Here is a 21,376-nt window from a genome sequence, read left to right as displayed (position 1 = left end):
TATGTTATGGAGCAAAACGGTTTCAGACTGGAAATAAACCAGATTTTCATCTAATAAAACCATTGCCTTTCATTATATCATGTGTTTTACCTATATGCTTCAAAGCAGGATGCTTTTTCACAAGGACTCCAGCATGCATGTCTTACAGGGGGCCCTGGCATTGTCTTTAACTTCAGGAATTTAAACCAGGTGCGCTGAGAAGAGAAGAGAAGAACTGTTGAAAGTCATTATTGTTGTTTTCTTTGTGCACAAAAAGTATTCTTGTAGCTTCATAACATTACAGTTAAACCACCAATGTGACAAGGACTATTTTAACAATGTCCTTACTACGTTTCTGTGCCTTGAATGTGGTAGTTCCCTTGGTGTCTATGCAGGGCCAGAAACCTCTCGGATTTCATCAAAAATACCTTAATTTGTGTTCTGAAACTGATCAAAGGTCTTACAGGTTTGGAATGACATGAGGGTAAGTAATTAATGACTCAATTTTCATTTTTGGGTGAACTATCCCTTTAAATGGGCAAAATACAGAATGGGCATTTTCTTATTTAAAGCTAAAACTTGTCAGGTTCCCTTCCGTTTGAACACACAGCTGAGGCATCTATCCTTTAAACTATGCAAACTTCAGGCCATGAAAAGAGTGTCCTTTCTTAATGAATGGCAAACAGACCGTTGCTATACCCCTGCTGAGCCTGTTTACTTAAGTGAGATTTAGCATGTTAAAAGCCGTAACAAAACATCATTCTTGCTTTGGTAGATCATTCACTTAGCACAACCAGGAATTCCACCCTCATTCCAGACACTGTGGAGTTTTTACATTAATTTTTGACCATTTGAGACCATCACAACCTTAAAAAAAAACAAAAAAAAAAAACAGTTAAAGACACTCTCTTCTGCAAGCACCATAAAAAGTGCACCTTCTATCCAACTTATTTTTCTCATAAGAATAGGTTTGAAATTTTATGGGTTTGGCTTCCGGTCTAAACCCTGTCCAGCTATTTTTAGCTGTACAAAACACCTTGTTTTGCTGCTTGATATTGCAAATTGGTGTGTCTTATTAATTATCATATTATTTTAATGTATTATCTTAATTATGAACACACTGGTTTGTAGTGCAAGCAGTTTTCCCATTTACTGCATATTGTTATCTAATAAGTTAATGAACTGGAAGTCTTGTTCACATGCTTCCACGTTGAAGAAAGCTAACTTCCATTTATTAATGAAACTGTTTTTTTTTTAAACGGAGAATAAAAAGTTTTTAAATAAGTGATCCTATACTCATTGTATTTGACAAAAACAATGACAACCTTCCACATTTGGTATTTAATGATTTTATACATGTTTGTGTATATTTTTTGTAAATCTATAAATTGATCCAAAAATATTTCACATTTTCAAAGATTTGGTCTCTCATACATACTGTTCTGTATGTAAAATCTGACTAAAGACTACATAGGGTCTTTTTTCATTAAATAAAAATAAAACTGTAGCTGTAAGATATTTTTCAGCCAATTGCAGAATAATACAGTTGTGTGAAAAAGTTTGGACACCCTATTGAATTTCATGGTTTTCTGTATCAGGACATCATTAAAAAAAAAGGTCCTTGACTGGTCTTAAAATTTAGAAAATAAAACCTCAGATGAACAACAACACATGACAAATTACATCGTGTCATTTTTTACTGAACAAAAATAAAGCCAAAATGGAAAAGCCATGAGTGACAAAGTTAGGACACCCTTACTGTTAACACTGGAATTAAGAGGGTAAATAACAGTCAAGCACTGCTAATCAAATACCTTTTGATTACCTTTTGACAGCAAGTCTGAGCGCCTCTATAAAAGCATAAGCTTTGGCAGTTTGCTGGTCTGGAGCCTTCGGATGTGTGTTAACACAGTGCCAAGGAGGTAAGACATCAGCAATCATCTTAGAGAACCAATTGTTGCTGCCATCAATCTGAGAAGAGTAATACAGCTATTTCCAAACAATTTGACGTTTATTCACAAGTGGAAGACATTTAAAACAGACACCTCTCCTTCCAGGAGTGGACGTCCCAGAAAATTCACCCCAAGATCAGACCCTGTAAAGCTCAGATAAATGGCAGACAACCCAAGAACTACACCTCAGACTCTACAGGCCTCAGTTAACATGTCAAATGATAAAGTTCATGACAAAACCATTAGAAATATATGGGACAAAAATGGCATGTTTGGAAGGCTTGGCAGAAAAAAAGCCTCTTCTATCTAAAAAAAAAAAACCATTGCAGCAGAGTTTAGGTCTGCAAAGCTGCATCTGAACAAAACACAAGTCTTCTAGAATAATGTCCTTTGAACAGACGAGACCGAAGTGGAGATGTTTGGCCATAATGCACAGCGCCAAGTTTGGTGAAAACCTAAAGAGCGTATCAGCACAAACACCTCATACCAAAAGACAAGCATGCTGAAGGAGGGCTGATAATTTTGGGCTTGTTTTGTAGCCACAGGACCTGGGCACCTCACAGTCATTGAGTTGGCCATGAACTCCTCTGTATATCAAAGTATTGTAGAGTCAAATGCGAGGGCATCTGTCCGGCATCTAAAGTTGGGCCAAAATTGGGTCATACAACAGGAAAATGTTCCCAAGCTCACCAGCAAATCTACAACAGAATGGCTGAAAAGAAAAGAATCAAGGTGTTGCAATAGCCCAGTCAAAGTCCAGAGCTCATCCTGACTCAAATGCTGTGGTGAGAGCTGTGCATAAGCAAATGCCCACAAACCTCAATAAACTGGAGCAACGTTGAAAAGAAGAGTGGTCCAAATTCCTCCAGAACGATGTGAGAGACTGATAAAGTCACACAGAAAATGAATGCTTCAAGTTACTGCTGCCAAAAGTGGATCAACTGGCAGTTGGTTTAAAGGGTGTCCTAACTTTGTCACACATGGCTTTTCATTTTGGCCTTATTTTTGTTAAATAAATAATGACACAGTGCGATATGTCATGTGATGATGTTTATCTGAGGATTTATTTTCCAAATTTTAAGACCTGCCAAGGACCAGGTCATTTTTTATTATGTACTAATACAGAAAACCATGAAATTCAATAGGGTGTCCTAACTTTTTCACATGACTGTACATTATTATAAAATACATAAATTAAAGATAATATTATGAAATGTCAAGCGATTGAACCAAGAAAAGGTCACTATATATACACTACAGCTCAAAAGTTTGGGATCAGTAAAACTTGTAATGTTTTCTAGGAAGTCTCTTATGCTCATCACGCATTTATTTGATCACAAAATACAGAAATAAAACAATAGTACTGCAAAATGTTATTACAATATAAAATAATGTTTTTTTGTTTTTGTTTTTAATATACTTTAAAATATACTTTATTTCTGTGATGCAAAGCTGAATTTTCATCAGCTGTTACTCCAGTCTTAAGTGTCACATGATCCTTCAGAAATCATTCTAATATGCTGATTTATTACTAGAATGATCAATGTTGGAAAGTTGTGCTGCCAAAATATTTTTTTGGAACTTGTGATTCTTTTTTTTTTTTCAGGATTTCTTGATGAATAAGTTTAAAAGAACAGCATTTATTCAAAATATAAATGTTTTATAACAATGTAAATCTATACTATCACTTTTTATTAATTTAACACACCCTTGGTGAGTAAAAGTATTAATTTTTTTTTTTAAAAAGAAAGAATAACAAATAACTGACCCCAAGCCTTTGAACAATTGTGTACATTGTTAGAAAACCTTTCTATTTTAAATAAATGCTGTTCTTTTTAACCTTTTTTTTTAAAGAAAAAATCCTGAAATAAAGTATCACAGGTTCCAAAAAAATATTAGGCAGCACAACTGTTTTTAACATTGATAATAAATCAGCATGATTTCTGAAGGAATCACGTGAAACTTAAGACCGGAGTAAGAGCTGATGAAAATTTAGCTTTGCATCACAGGAATAAATTATATTTTAAAGTATATTAAAAAAAAACATGATTACTATAGTAATTGATTACATGTAATCTGGATTAAAAATTAAGTACTTGTAATTAGATTAAATTACATTTTCAAATACTTGTAATCAGACTACAGTTTTTCTATGGATTACATATCATTTACACAATAGCAATAAATTATTTATACTTTTACTTATTCCATCTTAAAATTAACACTTTTTTTTTATCTGATCCTCTTTCAACTAATATATTTACTTAAAGTATATTTAACGTATATTAAAGTATTTAAAGTATATTACTTAATATATTTACTCCAATATATTTTAAATTAAATATTTTAATAATTAAGTATCACATTTGCATGTTCATTGGTTTTCTGATGTTGGTTAATGCTCACAACACATGCAGGTAAACAAATAAATGTTACATTTTTTATTAAGCTTTTTATTTTGATTGATTTTAAAATTATTTATTTTATTTTTTTGTTATTCAATTATAAGCTTTTTATTAAACTCATAAACCCCTTGCAGTTCCTTCACAAGGGAAAAGGGACACCTTGACGTAATATAATGGTTAATGTTGCACTTCATGTTGTTAATAACAACAATTGATATATTTTCTTACTTTTTGTATTTTTGTCAATATGGTACAAAATTGTCCTATTTAAATCAATGTGATAAACGAGTTAGGCCAAAAGTAATCTGAATATATTACCTAAAATGTATAATGTAATGCATTACATGTCATGGATAACTACAATTTTGGTCGTTTGAGTCAGTAACGAATTGCAATTTGTAAGTAATCTACCAAGCTCTGTATATATATATATATATATATATATATATATAAATATATATATATATATATAAATGTTGCACTAAAAAGTTTTTTTTTTTTTTTTTTTACTAAAATTCTGTTATTAATCAAATCAACATTAACTACACTTTTTTTCCTATCTTTTTTTTTCTATCATAGGACCCAACTAAACCACCCTTTTCGAAGGCTAATATGGCTTTTCAAATTTATCCAAAGCACCAGATGGCTTTTCTTAGGAAAAACTGGATGGTTAAAAGTGTGGAGAAAAAAAAAAAAAAAAAAACAGACACCATGTAATGGAAAATAAATAGCATCCTCCCACCATCTTTACTAGTTATTTGCCTACCACTCGTGTTGATCCTGTGAGTTCAGCTGCCTAATAACGTCCTGTAAACACATTCCTTTAAAAACAGCTTAACATTACTGTTGTCTGTTTGCCACGTGTGGCTTCACGAGTTAACAAACACAAAACAATGAGTACAACTTCTACAAACCTGTCTAGTACTAAACTAACAGCGCCTGTTCAAAATACCGTCGCGAAATCTTCCTTCATTTCTTAAAATCAGTCTGCGTCACTCCCCACACTAAACCAAAACACACAATAGTAAACTTCAAGAGCGCGAGAACATGCGCGTGCCCTGTGAGCGAGCGCGTTGACGTCACGCCTCCCCAGCTAGGACTACGCGAGAGCGATGTGTTGGAATGTGTGAGCGTCGCGTACTTCCTCGACCGATTTGAGAGTTTGGAAATAACTTCTACCCAAACTTGTTTCTACAACAACATCGCCAAACAACGAGCGAACACGGCTGGTGAGTTCACGGGTGTGCTTCCGTGGGGTTCGGAGCTGCTTAGGGTGTGCTTTTGTGTTGTTTTGTGTCGCGTACGAGCCCAACTAAGTTTGAGTTAGTGGAGTGAAAATGGAGGGTTGCATTGAAAGGGAGAGGCGCTGTCCAGGGCTGATTTCAGCACGGAGAGTGATCAGATCAGGACCACGGCTAACACACTCACGCTGACCACATTAAAAGTGCTAAAAGTGGCTAAAATTAATGAGAAATGAAACATAAAACCCTCACTGTGATGTTCGATCGACTGTGTTGAGTAAAAAGTGTAACTTTGTTGGCTTGTCGTGCGTAGTGTGTGTTGTTGCATGCATGCAGTTTCCGGAAAAGTAGTTTTTTCATCTTGGAGAAGATTCGCAGTGCAACTTTTCCTGACTAGAATTAAGGTTTTATACGATTATTCAAACTGGACAGTTACTTTACAGTCGCTTTTAGAATAAATCACATCTTTTTTTGCTATCTTTTGCGCTTTTGTTTATTCGGATGTCTGTGAGATTCCATTTGGACGCCTTCATTTGTTTTTAGTCATGTTAAACTCCACGTAGTGAAATCAAACCGAGTGATTTTTTATTATTATTATTATGTCTAATAATTTAGCGCAATGTGTAACTCGCTCTTCGTCTGGTTTAGATGGTTCGTGTTTGGCGCTGTCCAACAAGGTCAAAGTTTTTCACTCCTATTTTCACAGCGTTGATTTAAAGCAAGCATATTTTCACACAAAGCTTGTTTGAGCTTTTAGCTTAAAATGTTAGTGCTTTGTTGATTTAACGAGTTGGTCTAAATAAACGTTCATGTCATGCTGCTTCAGTTCACACATATTTTTCCTCCACCACTGGTAGAAGTTGGTGGTGCTGTTTTAAAATGGCCGAACACATTTCAGAGCATGCAAAACTCACAGGCCTTTTACCCTCATTACACACATTACACACATGCATGGATTTGTTTACCATGATTGTAGACTAGAACATATTTAATTTAACTTTGTGGCTTTGTTTATTCAATACAAGCAAAATACTTAAAAGCCCTTTTTAATATATATCAGTAGTATCCCATTTATGACACTATGATATTTAGTTTTTAGTTATATGCACTACCAGTCAAAAGTTTTTGAACAGTAGGATTTTTAATGTTTTTAAAGAAGTCTCTTCTGCTCATCAAGCCTGCATTTGTTTGTTTCAAGGTACAGCAAAAACAGTCAAATTTTGAATTTTTAACTTAACTGTTTTCTATTTGAATATTTTAAAATGTCATTTATTCCTTTGATTTCAAAGCTGAATTTTTAGCATAATTATTTCAGTTAGATGAGCCTTCAGAAATTATTCTAATATTCTGATTTGCTGCTCAAAACATTATAAACATTTGTAACATTATAAATGTCTTTATCATCACTTTTGATCAATTTAAAGCGTCCTTGCTAAATAAAAGAATTCACTTCTATATCTTTTCCCAAAACAAATCTGACTCCAAGCTTTTGAATGGTATAGTGTATAATGTTACACAAGCTTTTTATTTCAGATAAATGCTGATCTTTGGATCTTTCTATTCAGCAAAGAATCCTGAAAAAATTACTCGGCTGTTTTAAATATTGATAATAATAATAAAAAATGTTTTCTGAACAGCAAATCAGAATATTAGATTGATTTCTGAAGGATCATGTGACACTGAAGACTGGAGTATTGATGCTGAAAATTTAGCTTTGATCACAGGAATAAAATGCATTTTAAAATGCATTCAAATAAAAAAGTTTATTTATTTATTTATATATATTTTTTAAGTTATTAAGATTTATTGGTTTTGCTGTACTGCTGTATCAAATAAATGCAGGCTTGGTGAGCAGAAGAGACTTCTTTTAAAAAAAAAAAAAACATTAAAAATCTTACTGTTCAAAAACTTTTGACTGGTAGTGTATAGTATGTCAACTATATTAAACTAATTTATTTAGTGTCTCTAAATACTGTATCTCATAGTGCTCAGAAATAATATAAAACTTTATGGAATATGGATAGTTCATATGGGCCTAGTATTTATAGATAAGTGTTTTGGGCTGAAATGCAAAAAAAATGTTAAATTCAAATTGCATAGATTTTAATAAATTGGGTTTAATTGCGTTGTTTATCTTTAATGAGTTCACACATACAAAGTAGAGTTTTTTTAGGAGGAAGTGCTTGTTTTCACAGTGCACAGAAAAAAGTAAACATTGATTGTGTTTTGTTATTGTTTCTCTTAATATTTTTCATGCTTGTCTTGGTTTGATTGCATCTTAAACAAGTCGTGCTTTAAGAATTGCATCATTACTTTTGAGGAACATTGCCATACATGGTCGGGAGCTCTGAACTGTTGGAATATAGACATTTGTCTGCTGTAATTCCCTAAAATAACCCAAAGCTGCTTTAATGAACTTCATACAAGAAAGAACAAGGTAGTTTATTGGCACTATAAAGATGTGTTGGTTAAGGCTTTGTTTGTTTCAATCTGCTTTAGTCTTGTAGGGTTAATCAATCAGAGATTGACTCTTAGCTAAGACTCCTTATCTCAGAAAATGATGACTCGAGATTTAATCATTTACATGAAAGTGTTTGTTTTGTCATTGTCAGATGATTTGCTTTGAGAGATGTCACAGTTCTCCCATCCTTTAAGACTTTGCTTTCATTTTACATGCACATTTAATACAAACTTTAATACAATTTAAGTTGCCAGTTATATTTTCAGTGACACTAAAGTCAGTGTTTCTTTTTGTATTTCAGCTGGTCGAGCATGTCTGCTCAGACTGTGTATCCAGCGACTGCTGGTATCTACATGCCTGTAGGTATCCCACTACCAGAGGTGGGTCACGACCTTCCCGAGCTGCCTCGGAATGATGTGGCCGCCCCTCAGCTGGTGATGCTAGCTAATGTGGTGGTATCATCAGAGACGTCCTCCTCAGACTACAATGCGGAAGAGAAACAAATGGTCGAACTCAAGACGGTTGGATGCAACAACTACTCTGACAGTGAGGAAGAGGGTGTCATCAGATACAGCCTTGACAATTCGGAGATATCTGAGGGCACGTACGCTGAACACGCCACTCAGGTTGAGCCAGAGGTGACAGAACGAGCAGTAGAGCATGTTGAAATGGAACGAGCGGAAGACCTTTCGAACCCGTCTGAAAACACCCCATCTGAATCCTCCCCAGCGGAAAAACGTAAGCGCACCCCAGTTGTTATCTTCGAATCCAACAAAAAGAAAAAGAAGCCTTTCTTTTGTAAACCCTGCCAGTACCAGGCTGAAAACGAGGAGGACTTCATTCACCATATCCGCGTTCACGGTGCCAAGAAAATGACGGTGGTAAATGGCGCGGGGGATTCTGATGACGATCTGGCCAGTGAGTCAGGCCAATCTCAGACACCAAACCCGGAAAATAGTGAAAGTTTGAGTAACTCCAAAGGCGTGATCCGCTGTGAGCGCTGTGGATACAACACCAACCGCTATGACCACTACATGGCACACCTTAAACATCATACTAAGGAGGGTGAAGACCAGAGAGTATTCAAGTGCACCATTTGCGCTTATACCACCATCAGTCAGTATCACTGGAAGAAACATCTGAGGAATCATTTTCCCAGCAAGCTTTTCACTTGCAACCAGTGCTCGTATTTTTCTGACCGCAAAAATAACTACATACAGCACATCCGGACCCACACTGGTACATCTAAAATTTTCCATTAAGTCTCAATTCATTATAAAGTTTAAGTTTACTTAGTGTCCTTTTATTGGAAATCTATGTGAAAAATAAAACATTTTATTTGAATGTTCTTTCAGGTGAGCGTCCGTTTCAGTGCATATACTGTGACTACTCCAGTTCCCAAAAAACTCATCTAACCAGACACATGCGAACCCATTCAGGTGAGTTTCTTGTCCGTCTGTTAAATTATTCTTATGCTGAAATTTATTTAGAGTGTATATAGTTACCATATTTTAGGATTTGTAATGTAATTTATTAAATTCCAGTACATGTTTTGATTTAATAAATCTGTTCTAAAACCTACTGAGCTGCTTTGTTCCAAGAAATGCAACATTTCAAGAGATTTAGCCAAATAAGAGCTAAGCTAATTACAGTTGAGGTCAAAAGTTTATATACACCTTGCAGAATCAGCAAAATATTAATAATTTTACCAAAATAAAAGGAATCATACAAAATGCATGTTATTTTTTTATTTAGTACTGATCTGAATTCAATATTTCACATAAAAGATGTTTACATGTAGTCCACAAGAGTAGTTGAATTTATAAAAATGACCCTGTTCAAAATTTTGCATACATTTGATTCTTAATACTGTGTTATTATCTGAGTGATCCACAGCTGTGCTTTTTTGTTTGTTTGTTTAGTGATAGTTGTTTGATAGTCCTTTGTTTGTCCTGAACAGTTCCACTGCCCACTGTTCTTCAGAAAAATACTTCAGGTCCCACACATTTTTTTTTGATCAAGTTTTTTTTTTTAAATCATTTTTGTGTATCTGAATACTTTCCAACAATGACTGTATAATTGAGATCCTTCTTATCACACTGAGGAGAACTGAGGGACTCATATCCAACAATTACCGAAGGTCCAAACGCTCACTGATGCTTCAGAAGGAAAGGGTGAATACTTTTGAATTTGAAGGTCAGGGTAAATTGAACTTATTTTCTCTTCTGGGAAACATAAATATCTTCTGTAGCTTCTGAAGGACAGTACTAAAATGAAGGGAAAGAAAAAAAAAAAAGATATTTAGGCAAAATAATAAAAAATGTCCACATCTTCATTCTGTTCAAAAGTTTACACCCCTGGCTCTTAATGCATAATTTTTCCTTCTGGAGCATCAGTGAGCATTTGAACCTTCTGTAATAGTTGCATATGAGTCCCTCAGTTGTCCTCGGTGTGTAAAGATTGATCTCAAAATCATACAGTCATTGTTGGAAAGGGTTCAAATACACAAACATGCTGAAAAACCAAAGAATTTGTGGGACCTGAAGGATTTTTTTTGAAGAACAGCAGGTAGTTTAACTGTTCAGGACAAACAAGGGACTTAACAACTATCACTAAACAAAAAAAAAACACAGCTGTGGATCATTCAGGTAACAACACAGCTGATTAAAAATCAAGTGTATGTAAACTTTTGAAAGGGGTCATCTTGTGGACTATATGTAAACATCTTTTATGTGAAATATCTTACACAAAATGCATGTTATTTTTAATTTAGTACTGACCTGAATAATTCCTCTTATTTTAATAAAATAAGTAACATTTTGCAGATTCTGCAAGGTGTATGTAAACCTCAACTGTATATGATATTTTAATAAGACTAAAAATACATAGCACACAAGATTGTTTTTTTTAAATAAACATCAACTTGTAGTGTATTCTAGGATATATTCTCTGTAAAATACTTGTAATGCTGCATTAGGTTTTAAAGTAGTTTGTTGTAGGGAAAAATCATGTGTATTACTTAGTTATACAAGTTTATAAAGTGAGTACTTATTTTTCAAGGCATTTTAGCAAGCTCTCTGGGTTTTGGGACAGAGCAAATGTGCTCAAGGCCTATGTTTTCATCTTGTCAATGATGTTTCTCTCTTTTGTTGCACTCCGTGGAGCCAGATGGCTTTGGATAAAATGGTACACGGTTTGTGGTATACAGAATGAATTAGAATGTGATTCTGTATTGTGATGTGTTTGCCTGTCTTTTATCTGTATCCCCCGCATGAGACTTGTGTCTGTGTTTCTCTCAAAATGTTGAAATAAAAGATTCATTGTTCAGCCTTGACCTTCTCCTTATGGTCTGTCTGGAATAGGTGAGAGGCCTTTCAAATGTGACAACTGCAGCTACCTGGCAGCCAACCAGCACGAGGTGACCCGCCATGCCAGACAGGTCCACAATGGACCCAAGCCCCTAAGCTGCCCCTACTGCCAATACAAGACAGCCGACCGAAGCAATTTTAAAAAGCATGTTGAACTCCATGTCAACCCTCGCCAGTTTCTTTGCCCGGTTTGCAAGTATGCTGCATCCAAGAAGTGCAATTTGCAGTATCACATCAAGTCTAGACACCCAGGATGCACTGATATCTCAATGGATGTATCAAAGGTAAGGCTTCGTGTAAAGAGGACTGACACGGATGAGATTTCGCCAAATAAGCTTGCGACAGACCAGTCTGGATCAAGGCGAAGCGAGGACAAACAGTTGGGAGAATTGGATGATGTTGAATCAGGTCCCATCAACCTCTCTATTAAGAAACCCACTAAACCCACCCCTGCTGTGGAGACAGAGTTAACTGACAAGACCGCAAAGAAAAACCCAGATGCCGTTGTGAAAGAAAAATCTGGAAAGCCAACCCAGCAACTCAATGAAAAAACTGCAGAGAAAAAGACCACGTCGAAAAACGAGGCGAAAGAGAAAAACAATAAGAAGGTTAAAGGAAAGACTTTGGTGAACATCACAGTGGCACAAACAGAGGGCTGCAATGACAAACAAGCTAGTAAAAAGGAAATGAAGAAGGTAGAGAAATCCCCCAAATCTGCTGAGAAAGTACCGAAAGGTCGTCCTAAGAAAGAGAAGCCATTGAAGGAAGTTATTGCGAAACATCAACCCATTGTTGAGGAGCAAAGGTTAGATTTGGACAAAGACAGACCAGACCTTCTAGATAAACAGCAGCAGCAAAATGAAAAAGAGGAAAGAGAGCGGCTAGAAAAGGAAAACAGACTGCTGAATGAGAAAGCGAAGGAGACTGAAGAGAAAGAAAGTGCAAAGGATTGCAAGAAATCTCAAACCAAGAAACCAAGCAAAAGGCAGACAAAAGTGTCAAAGGTCAACAGTAAAAAAGATTTACAGAGTACAGAAGCAACGCAAGAAGTCAGGACTAAACCTGTCAAAAGAAAAGCAGAGAACGTGAATGTACCAGCGGCTGGTTCTTCAAAGCGGGTCAAGCGTACAACGAAAGATACAGCCAAGCCATCAACAAGTTCTGCTGCCTCAGAGAGAAATCGCACCATACCTGAGGTCCTGCAGGCTATGAAGAGCAAAACCAAGAGTGCTGAGACAAGTGCAAACAAACCTGAGACGCGTGTCGTTGAACCTGAGAAGACCAGTGAAGTCCCAGAGAAGCTAAGCCCTCCAGAAAATGAAAAACAGCCTGGCACAGAAACACTGATGGACCAAACACAAGAGCAGACACCTACAGTAGTGACCTGTCAAGATGAGTCCACATCTGTTGTGGAGGAACTCCCAGCTCCATGCCAACCCCAATATCCAAACTCTGAACAACCTAAAGAAATCGAAAACAAGGTCTCACAAGAACCAAAAGAAATCCCAGATGTAGACAGCGGAAGTGAGATGCCATCACCTACTGACAGCGAGACCTCTCCGGGTTTCAGCCCAACTCTTGAACTCCCTGGTCCGCCCAATCACAAATCCACTGACGCGGAGGATGACGAAGGAATCCACAGTAACGATGGGGGAAGTGACATCAGCGATAGCGCCTCTGAAGGAAGCTACGACTCTGGTCTTAACGGACTGGCTGCTGCCACCGAAGGTGGAGAGAAACTTCCAGAGACTCCGACAGAAGAGCTCCCGTCCCCAACTAAACTGCTCAGTCACACCTGTATCTTCTGTGACCGTACCTTCTCTTTTGAGGTGGACTACCGTCGCCACCTGAACCGGCATTTAGTAAACGTGTATTACCTAGAGGGGGCGTCTCAGGCTGACAAGTAAGGGCAGTTTTTGTGTCCAAAACAGTTGATGAGGTTCTCCTAGACTTGGAACTGAACAACGCTTGTTCAGGTTGTAATACATCTTGCCGTGACGCAACAAATTGATTTCTTACCACAGTATTGTTTCCATTCAGAAATGAAATCTATTGTCATTTTGTGGTAGGATCCTATTGTTGAATCCAAACGAACTGAATCTTAGCTTAGTCATGTGCTCCATGACGAAATGATCGTCCTGTGTTTATTGTAACACTACTCAGAAGCATCGAAAAGGAGAACTGCTCTGAAAGCAAGTACACTTTCTCCCTCAATCCCTGCGGAGAGCTCAGATTAGCCAGACCCAGGTGGTCCAGCGCTGAATAGCCCTGAAGATAATGGGGCTTTCAGTGTCTTTGTGCTGTTCCACTCCACTGAAGCGCCTCCATCTCTGGTCAGCAAGAGACGGAGTGTGTGTTTAAAGCTGGCTAATGTCATTGTATTCAACTCTTTTGTTCCCTTTTACAGTTTAGAGAGCACTTGACAACTAACCATAATCTTACCTTTGAGGCTCCGTTTCACATAAGCTAAACATTTCTGTACACTTCATAGAAGTCTTTCTTTGATTACACTTACTCCCTTTTATGGAAAGTAGTGTGTAGTTTGTAATGTTTGCAGAATAGTAGTTTCTTTTCTGTCTTTGTACATTTTTTACACTTGCATTGTAACAATTAATCTTTTATGTCTATTTTCTGGAAATATTTCAATTTCATGCTCAGTCCAAAGATTTTGATGCTTTTGTTTGTATATAAACTGTACATATTTTTCTTTCTTATTTGCTCTTCGGTGCCTCAGACAATCAATTTGAGCATTTTAATCCATTTCTCAGATATTTAGATCTTATTTACCTTCAAATGATTATCTTTTCTGTGTATTTTACCCAAGCAACATTCCCTTTCACATATCAAATTGATTATCTGCTTCGAAAATCTGTTTATCCAAAGTTTATGTAATCATATTGAACTGACTTTTTGTTTTTTTGTATGAGTGTGAATGTTGTTGTTGCCACAACCCTTGTACGTTAGTAATTTTGCCATGTTATTGTCTAAAAAAGAAACAAATACTGTAAGAGAAAAAGTTATAGAAATAAATCACTTTTAGTGCATTAAGTGCAATACTGAATTTTTGGAGACATCACCAAAGCAAGATGGTAGTTGATCGAGTTTGTAGGAGCAAAATCAGAGGCCTCAGATGGAAAAGTAGAAAACTTACTATCCACAGGTACCCCAGTGCCCCTGAGAAACTGCACTCTTGGACGGTTAGATACTTTATCACTGTAAATTTGTCCTTTATCACTTTTTTTTGTGTCAAGCACTGCCTTTTTTTGCTTTTCTTCTTTAGAATAGCATGTTGCCAATTTACATCTCAGATTGTGCCATTTATCCACCTTTGTAATCAAGTGTGTGACCGTCATTTTCCATTTCCTTGTAAAAGTAGTCAAATTATATTGGTTGAAATGTTATAATGTTGACCCTTGATATGGCTTTCTATGAATTATCTAAAAAACTGTTTACTATGTGACCTGTATGTTTAGCTGTAGATGTTTCAATAATAAAAAAAAAATCTTGCCACAGATTTTGGTCTTTTTTCATTTGAAGGACATTTTAAAATGTCAGTATATAAACATTCATTTAGACATTTTAGTATAAAAACAATACATTAATAGAAACTGTATATTTATAGCAAATAAGCAGTACATTCAGTTCAGTCGGAACAATATTTTAAAGACCAAATGCTTCTGAGATATCAAAAGAAACAGCAGCAACATTTCAGTTTTTCTTTCTCACTTTGAGCCTCTCAGCAGCTTTCACAGACAGACCAGTGTCTACCAGCGCCTGTGGTTTTCTCGTCTTGTAGGCGGGAGTTTTGTTGATTCTTTGTCCTTTCAGATTCACGACGTGGGGCAGTAAAGGCGGGGTGCGCAAACATAGTCCTGCTGCTTCAGGGGCGTGAGTCCTCAACAACAGCTGATCTCCTTTGGCTGCTGTCACAGCAACCCAGCCTGAAAGACGAAAAAAAAAAAAAAAAAATGAACATAAATTTAAGTTACTTTAAATATATATATATATTTTAGTATTTTGAGGCCTGGCTGGCCACATCTTTAAGACTTGGTCATGAGACAAAGCCTTACAAAATCTAAACGGCTAATAAAATGTAGAAAATGACAAAATCTGGAAAGGTGGCAGATACCGTGATCAATAGAACTGCTTGTAAGTCATTCAAAAAAAATTACCTGCTGATGAGATCTTTATGTCGGTGATTGCAGTGTTGCAGCCCTGCCCCTGGAGTTCAAAGTCTTGTCCAACAAGTGGTGGAAAAGTTTTCATGCGCTCTTCACCACCAGATGGGACCTTGCCACAAAACAATGTAGATGTTTTGAAATGTTTCTTGAGCTCCAATTAGCATATTAGTCTGGTTTCTTAAAGGATCATGTGACCCTGAAGAGTAATAACTGCTGTTAAAAGAGAAGTTCACGTACAGAACAAAGATTTACAGATAATGTACTCACCCCCCTTGTCATCCAAGATGTTCATGTCTTTCTTTCTTCAGTCGTAAAGAAATTGTGTTTTTTGAGGAAAACATTTCAGGATTTTTCTCCATAGAGTGGATGTCTATGGTGCCAGTGAGTTTGAATATCCAAAATGCAGTTTAAATACAGCCTCAAAGAAGGACGGGTTTTATCTAGCGAAACAGATCAGTTATTTTCTTTTTAAAAAAAAAAATAAAATTTACATACTTTTTAACCTCAAACGCTCATCTTGTCTAGGTCTGCCTGAACTCTGTGTATTCCGGTTCAAGAGAGTTAGGGTATGTCGAAAAACTCCCATCTCATTTTCTCCCTCAACCTCAAATCGTCCTAGATCACTGCAGAAGTGTTTACAAAGTGAACATGCAAAGAAGATCAAACACCTTTTGCAAAAAAATGAGTTTTGCAACATACCCTAACTATTTTGAATCAGAAAAAACTGTTCTGGCAGACCTAGACAAGATGAGCGTTTCAGGTTAAAAAGTATATAAACTGTAATTTTTTTTTAGAGAATATGACCCATTGTTTCGATACGAGTGTAACACTCTTCTTCCTTGGCTGGGATCGTTCAGAGCCCTTTGAAGCTGCATTTAAACTGCATTTTGGAAGTTCAAACTTGGGTGGCAATATTGAAGTCCACATTATGGAGAAAAATCCTGAAATGTTTTCCACAAAAACCAATTTCTTTACGACTGAAGAAAGAAAGACATGAACATCTTGGATGACAAGGGGGTGAGTGCATTATAAACGTAAATTTTTCTTCTGGAAGTGAACTTCTCCTTTAAAAATACAAATGTATTCATTTATACATACTGCTAGAAGGATATTCCCAGCATGTTTCTCGTAGATTGCATCAGCCTTGTCCAAACTGGTGATATGAACTGGGATACGATTTGAAGCAACAACTGTTAACCAGCATGAGCTTTTCCCCTAGAGAGAGTAAAAGAGTCATCTTGGTGCGGGACAGATATAGCAAAAGATTGTTTTCATATGTCATATGGACTCTTACCTCTAAATAATCAATGCGTGCCAAAGCCCCCAAAAATAAAACCATTCCAGGGTTCATTATAAATGTTCTAGGTGTAATGGCCTGTGTAGGAACCACCAGCTTCACTTCTTGCTCATTCAACAAGTTGAGAACCTGGAAAGTTACATTTTCATTCAAATCCTTTTTAATTATTGTAATTATGAACATAATTATATCGCATTATGCGAGTACAGTTTGAATAGGGAGACTCACGTCATGTTCTTTCATGATGCCTGGGGTGTCATAGAACCAGTGTGCATCTTTGATTTCATTGTAGGTGAGCTCTGCATCTGTGGAGGAGTCTGAGGATGGATCCTTTTTAACATCTTCCTCCAGGTCTTCTCCAAAGCTCAGACTGTCAGGATCAAATTCGACAAGAGTTTTCTTGGATGGCTGATTTGCTTGGAATGTCCTCCCAATGTGACCTAAAAAATAAAAAACAACATTTGGTTTTTGACTACCGAAAATATGTAATATTCAACAATCTGAATCCCCATATCTCTGGGACTGAACGATGTGGGGCCTTAAAAATGAAGATTCCAAAAAAAGTTACTTAAGAACTAGAATCTAAAGTCATATTGCGATATTTTTAATACTTCTTAGTTATAGGCAAGCAAACTTTGGAAAAGGAGTATTTATGGCACTCAGGTATGTTCAATGCAATTGTTTTGACAGAAGGAAATGAGATACATTTCTAGTTTTAACATTATTTGTTTTTCAGACATTTCTCTGTAACAAAAAACAAGTATCATCTGTATAAGTTACCCACATTTGGTTTTTGACCACTGAAAAGGTGTACAATTTAATGATTTACTCCTGAAGCCATATTGACATTCCAACATCTCTGGAACTGAACCATACAGGGGCTTAAAAATTAAGATCCTAAAAGGAAAGTTTGCTAAGACCCAACATATGAAAGGGCATTAAGATATATTCAATACTTCTTCAGTTACATCCATGCAAACATTTGAGGAAGAACTTGAAAAAAAGTGCTCTTTCTCAATTTTTGAATGCTCAACAGTGGCACATAATGCAACAAAGATTGCTAAAGTCAACAGATTTTACTAACAAACCTGCCAATCTCTGTGAAAAAATAACATGATGATGCTGCCATCTTTCCAAAGTCATTTTTACACCAATGAAATCTGGTTCTTAAATCTCAGGTGACAAAATAGTGGATTAATCAGTAAATACACTTACATGGCAGTCAGTATTTTAGTTTTCATTACTAAACATGTTTTATATTTCTCCAAATTGTTTTTGCAAAAATGTGAGTTTTTGAAATTATATATATATATATATATATATATATATATGTATGTATGTATATGTGTATATATATATATATATATATATATATATATAAAATACACATAATATATTTAAACAAACTTGCAAACTCACCAACCAAGTATCCCTGCTTGCTAAACTGGATGATTCTCTTCAGCTCTTCAGGATTCATGTCGTCCTCTGTCATATGAGAAGCCTGTTTCAGTCTCTCCGCCCGCCTGAACATCCGGTAGGGGGTCGGATTGATGATGGGAAACTTCAACAGATTTAACGTTGTTCCTAGATTTACAGTGGGCAGATAAATGTGTTTTCAATCATGATTCAATCATTCAGCAATGCACAACACATTCCTAAATGACTTGTGGTCAAGCAAACTACATAAAAAGCTCTTTGTTCTTGTTTTAGTACTTGAAACACTCCTCACTTATACACACCACTGGTCAAAAATTTGGAATATTTTTTATGCTCTCTTAGGCTCACCAAGAATTGAGGACAAGGAGTCTGACAACAGCGAGTGCTCTGCACAGAGATCTGATCTCATCATCATCCAGTCAGAGACGTTGCCACAATTCTTCTGGATTTACTCTGTTTCAGTTTGTTCTGTGTCTTCATGTCATTCCAGATAGACTGGATGATGATGAGATTAGATCAGTGTGGAGCACTGGCTGTTGTCAGACTCCTTGTGCAAACAAAAATCTCACTAGATTATTACAATTAATGGCAAACAGAATGTTTGGAAATGTAAACCGATATTTTTTACTGACACACTACAGCAAAAGATAGAAACAACTTACTTTAAACCACTTTTGAGCTGGTGAAAATACTAGTGGCCTAAAACTTTTGCACAGTACTGTATATTGCAAAATTTAATTTATTCCTGTGACGCAAACCTGAATTTTCAGCATCATTACTCAGGTCTTCACAGTCACATGATTCTTCAAATATCATTCTAATGTGCTGATTTGTTGCTCAGGAAACATATTTTATCATCATCAATATTGCACATAGTTTTGCAGATTAATATTGTTTGAAAACTGTGACCCTTTAGGACTCTCCATGAACTGAAATTTGAAAAGAACAGCATTTACTTGAAAATTAAACCATTTTGCAACATTATAAATATCGTTACTGTCACTTTTGATCAGTATAATACATCATGTTTTATCATTTTTATTTTTTTTTATCTATTTACCTCAAACTTTTGAATGGTAGTGTATCATGGTTTCTACAAAAATACTGATCATCAAGAACTCTTTTTAACATTGATAATAAGAAGTGTTTCTCAAGCATCAAATTAGCACATTGGAATGATTTCTGAAAGGAATTAAAAACCTTAATTATTCCAAACTTTTGGCCGGTAATGTATTTGTAAAACAGGTTTGCAAAAATTTAATTAGTAAAAAAAAAAAAAATAAAAAACACAGCTGTGGATCATTCAAGTAACAACACAGTATTAAGAATCGAGCAAATGTAATTTTTTTAACAGGGTCATTTTTATAAATTCAACTATTATTTTCTTTATGTAAATGTTTTTTTGTGTGAAATATTCAGGTCATGACGAAAAAAACTAACATGCATTTTATATGATCCCTCTTATTTTGGTTAAATAATTAACAATTTGTAGATAACAAGATTTGATAGATTTGCAAGGTGTATGTAAACTTTTGACCTCAACTGTATTTACTTATTAAAGCCAATATTTAGCTTAATTCCTGACCAGTTATCTTAAATGCAATATCTCACCAGGCCATGGAGATATAGTAGCTTTATGGATCACATCTGAAGCTCTGGATTTGCAATAATCAGATTCCAGCAGAGTATTAAACAGCGTGGATTTGCCAGCATTGGCCGTCCCAACCAAATACACATCTCCTTTGTACTTCCAGGTTGACTGCAGTCTTGTTATAAGGTTTTCTATACCATATCCTGTTTTGGCACTGATGAGGTGGATGTCTTTGTTATCACTAGTAGAAATGCCCATGCTGGCACAGTATGCCTTCAGCTGACGTTTGATACGCTGCAGGTAATTCTCAGCATCTCCAGGCAGCAAGTCTATTTTATTTCCCAAAATCACAATGTGCTTATTCTTCCCAACAAGCTCTGGAAGGTCTGGGATGATGGAGTCAGGGAGATCCAGAAGATCCACTATCAGCAGCACCAAAGCCTTCTCTGATTTAATTCTCTTGACAATCGCTCTGTACTCCTCTTTAGACATGGTGACGTTCAAAGCTTTCTGGTGGTGATTGATTAAATAGCATCTCTGACATATTGCCTTCTTCAGTTGGTCCTCTTCAACTAACACTTTGAACTTCTCACTTGGCAGGTAACCTGGGATTTCAGGGTCCGTACAGTGCATGAGGGCCCCGCAGCCGGAGCAACAGGTATCACTGACTGCCGCGTCCACATCAGGAGTGCCATAGATCTTTTGTTGCTTTTTAACCTTTTTTGACTTGGTGCGTCTTTCTAGTGGGAATCCTTCATCGTGAAACTCAATCAAAGAGTTTTCCTCCACTTCAGACTTTGCAGAACTCTTTAAATGATTCATGTGCATTTCCAGTCCTCTAAGGTGCATGTAATTGCTATGTTTTTCATGCACTGGCTTTGGTTCTGCATTGCTTGTGAGATTATGCAAATGAAGATGATCTGGCAGTTCATCATCTTTATTGTCCACTGGTTCATCAAAGTCCGGGAACACAAATTGTTCTTGTTTTTGTGGCTCCACTAAAGTGTATAATTCCTTAGGTGGATTTGATGCTGGTTCTCTAGCTCCTTTTTGAGTGCTGTATCTCAGACTTATGAATGATCTGCACCTCCCTTGTGTGCCCAAATGGGTTGCCCAGTCCTTTGATATTAAGCTGGAAACAAATGACCGTCGAAGCAGCAAAATCTCTTCATGCTCCCTTGACAGCCACGGTCTTGAAACATGTTTTAAACAAGTACGAGCGTAAACCTGGAATGACGATGATCCTAAAAACTTGTACATTATTACAGTAAGCAGCAAAATATGTTAAGAGAACAGTAACATTGCTACAGTTTATACAACCTTGAAAAACAACGAACCCACGTGAGTGAACGGAGAGCCACCATATCGCTGGTGTAATATACGTCACCGGAAACATTTTTGCACAAATAATAATACGTAAAACATTTTAGTTTTTATTTAACATATGTTACTTAGCATCTACAC

General features: G+C 36.2%; 2 protein-coding genes across 2 annotated transcripts; one reads left to right on the top strand and one right to left on the bottom strand.

Moving 5' to 3' along the window:
* Positions 1–5,410: 5,410 nt before the first annotated feature.
* rest (RE1-silencing transcription factor) lies at positions 5,411–14,935 on the top strand. Its single transcript, XM_051127088.1, has 4 exons — positions 5,411–5,565; positions 8,340–9,277; positions 9,394–9,477; positions 11,401–14,935. The coding sequence occupies exons 2-4, from the start codon at positions 8,350–8,352 to the stop codon at positions 13,311–13,313; spliced, it is 2,925 nt and encodes a 974-aa protein (XP_050983045.1). The 5' UTR covers positions 5,411–5,565; positions 8,340–8,349; the 3' UTR covers positions 13,314–14,935.
* On the bottom strand, positions 10,105–21,297 carry noa1 (nitric oxide associated 1). The gene is made up of 8 exons (XM_051127089.1): positions 19,933–21,297; positions 18,304–18,468; positions 17,113–17,324; positions 16,882–17,013; positions 16,686–16,802; positions 15,579–15,696; positions 15,133–15,347; positions 10,105–10,305 (listed from the first exon to the last, which is right to left on the bottom strand). Exons 1-8 carry the CDS (start codon positions 21,170–21,172, stop codon positions 10,252–10,254), a joined length of 2,253 nt encoding a protein of 750 aa, XP_050983046.1. The 5' UTR covers positions 21,173–21,297; the 3' UTR covers positions 10,105–10,251.
* Positions 21,298–21,376: the final 79 nt, after the last annotated feature.

The sequence above is a fragment of the Labeo rohita genome, chromosome 14, assembly GCF_022985175.1.
Source record: "Labeo rohita strain BAU-BD-2019 chromosome 14, IGBB_LRoh.1.0, whole genome shotgun sequence".
Classification (NCBI taxonomy): domain Eukaryota; kingdom Metazoa; phylum Chordata; class Actinopteri; order Cypriniformes; family Cyprinidae; genus Labeo; species Labeo rohita.
This window is presented reverse-complemented; position numbering and strand designations above follow the sequence as displayed.

What these genes read in the sequence shown, in the direction of transcription:
- rest (XM_051127088.1), top strand. Translation starts at nt 8,350, where the DNA reads ATGTCTGCTCAGACTGTGTATCCAGCGACTGCTGGTATCTACATGCCT. An exon ending in GCACATCCGGACCCACACTG is followed by an intron (nt 9,278 to 9,393) that starts GTACATCTAAAA and finishes ATGTTCTTTCAG; the next exon opens with GTGAGCGTCCGTTTCAGTGC. An exon ending in ACACATGCGAACCCATTCAG is followed by an intron (nt 9,478 to 11,400) that starts GTGAGTTTCTTG and finishes TGTCTGGAATAG; the next exon opens with GTGAGAGGCCTTTCAAATGT.
- noa1 (XM_051127089.1), bottom strand. Translation starts at nt 21,172, where the DNA reads ATGTACAAGTTTTTAGGATCATCGTCATTCCAGGTTTACGCTCGTACT. An exon ending in TACTATATCTCCATGGCCTG is followed by an intron (nt 18,469 to 19,932) that starts GTGAGATATTGC and finishes CTGTAAATCTAG; the next exon opens with GAACAACGTTAAATCTGTTG. An exon ending in AAGCTGCTGAGAGGCTCAAA is followed by an intron (nt 10,306 to 15,132) that starts GTGAGAAAGAAA and finishes CCTTCATTTTAG; the next exon opens with TACTGTCCTTCAGAAGCTAC.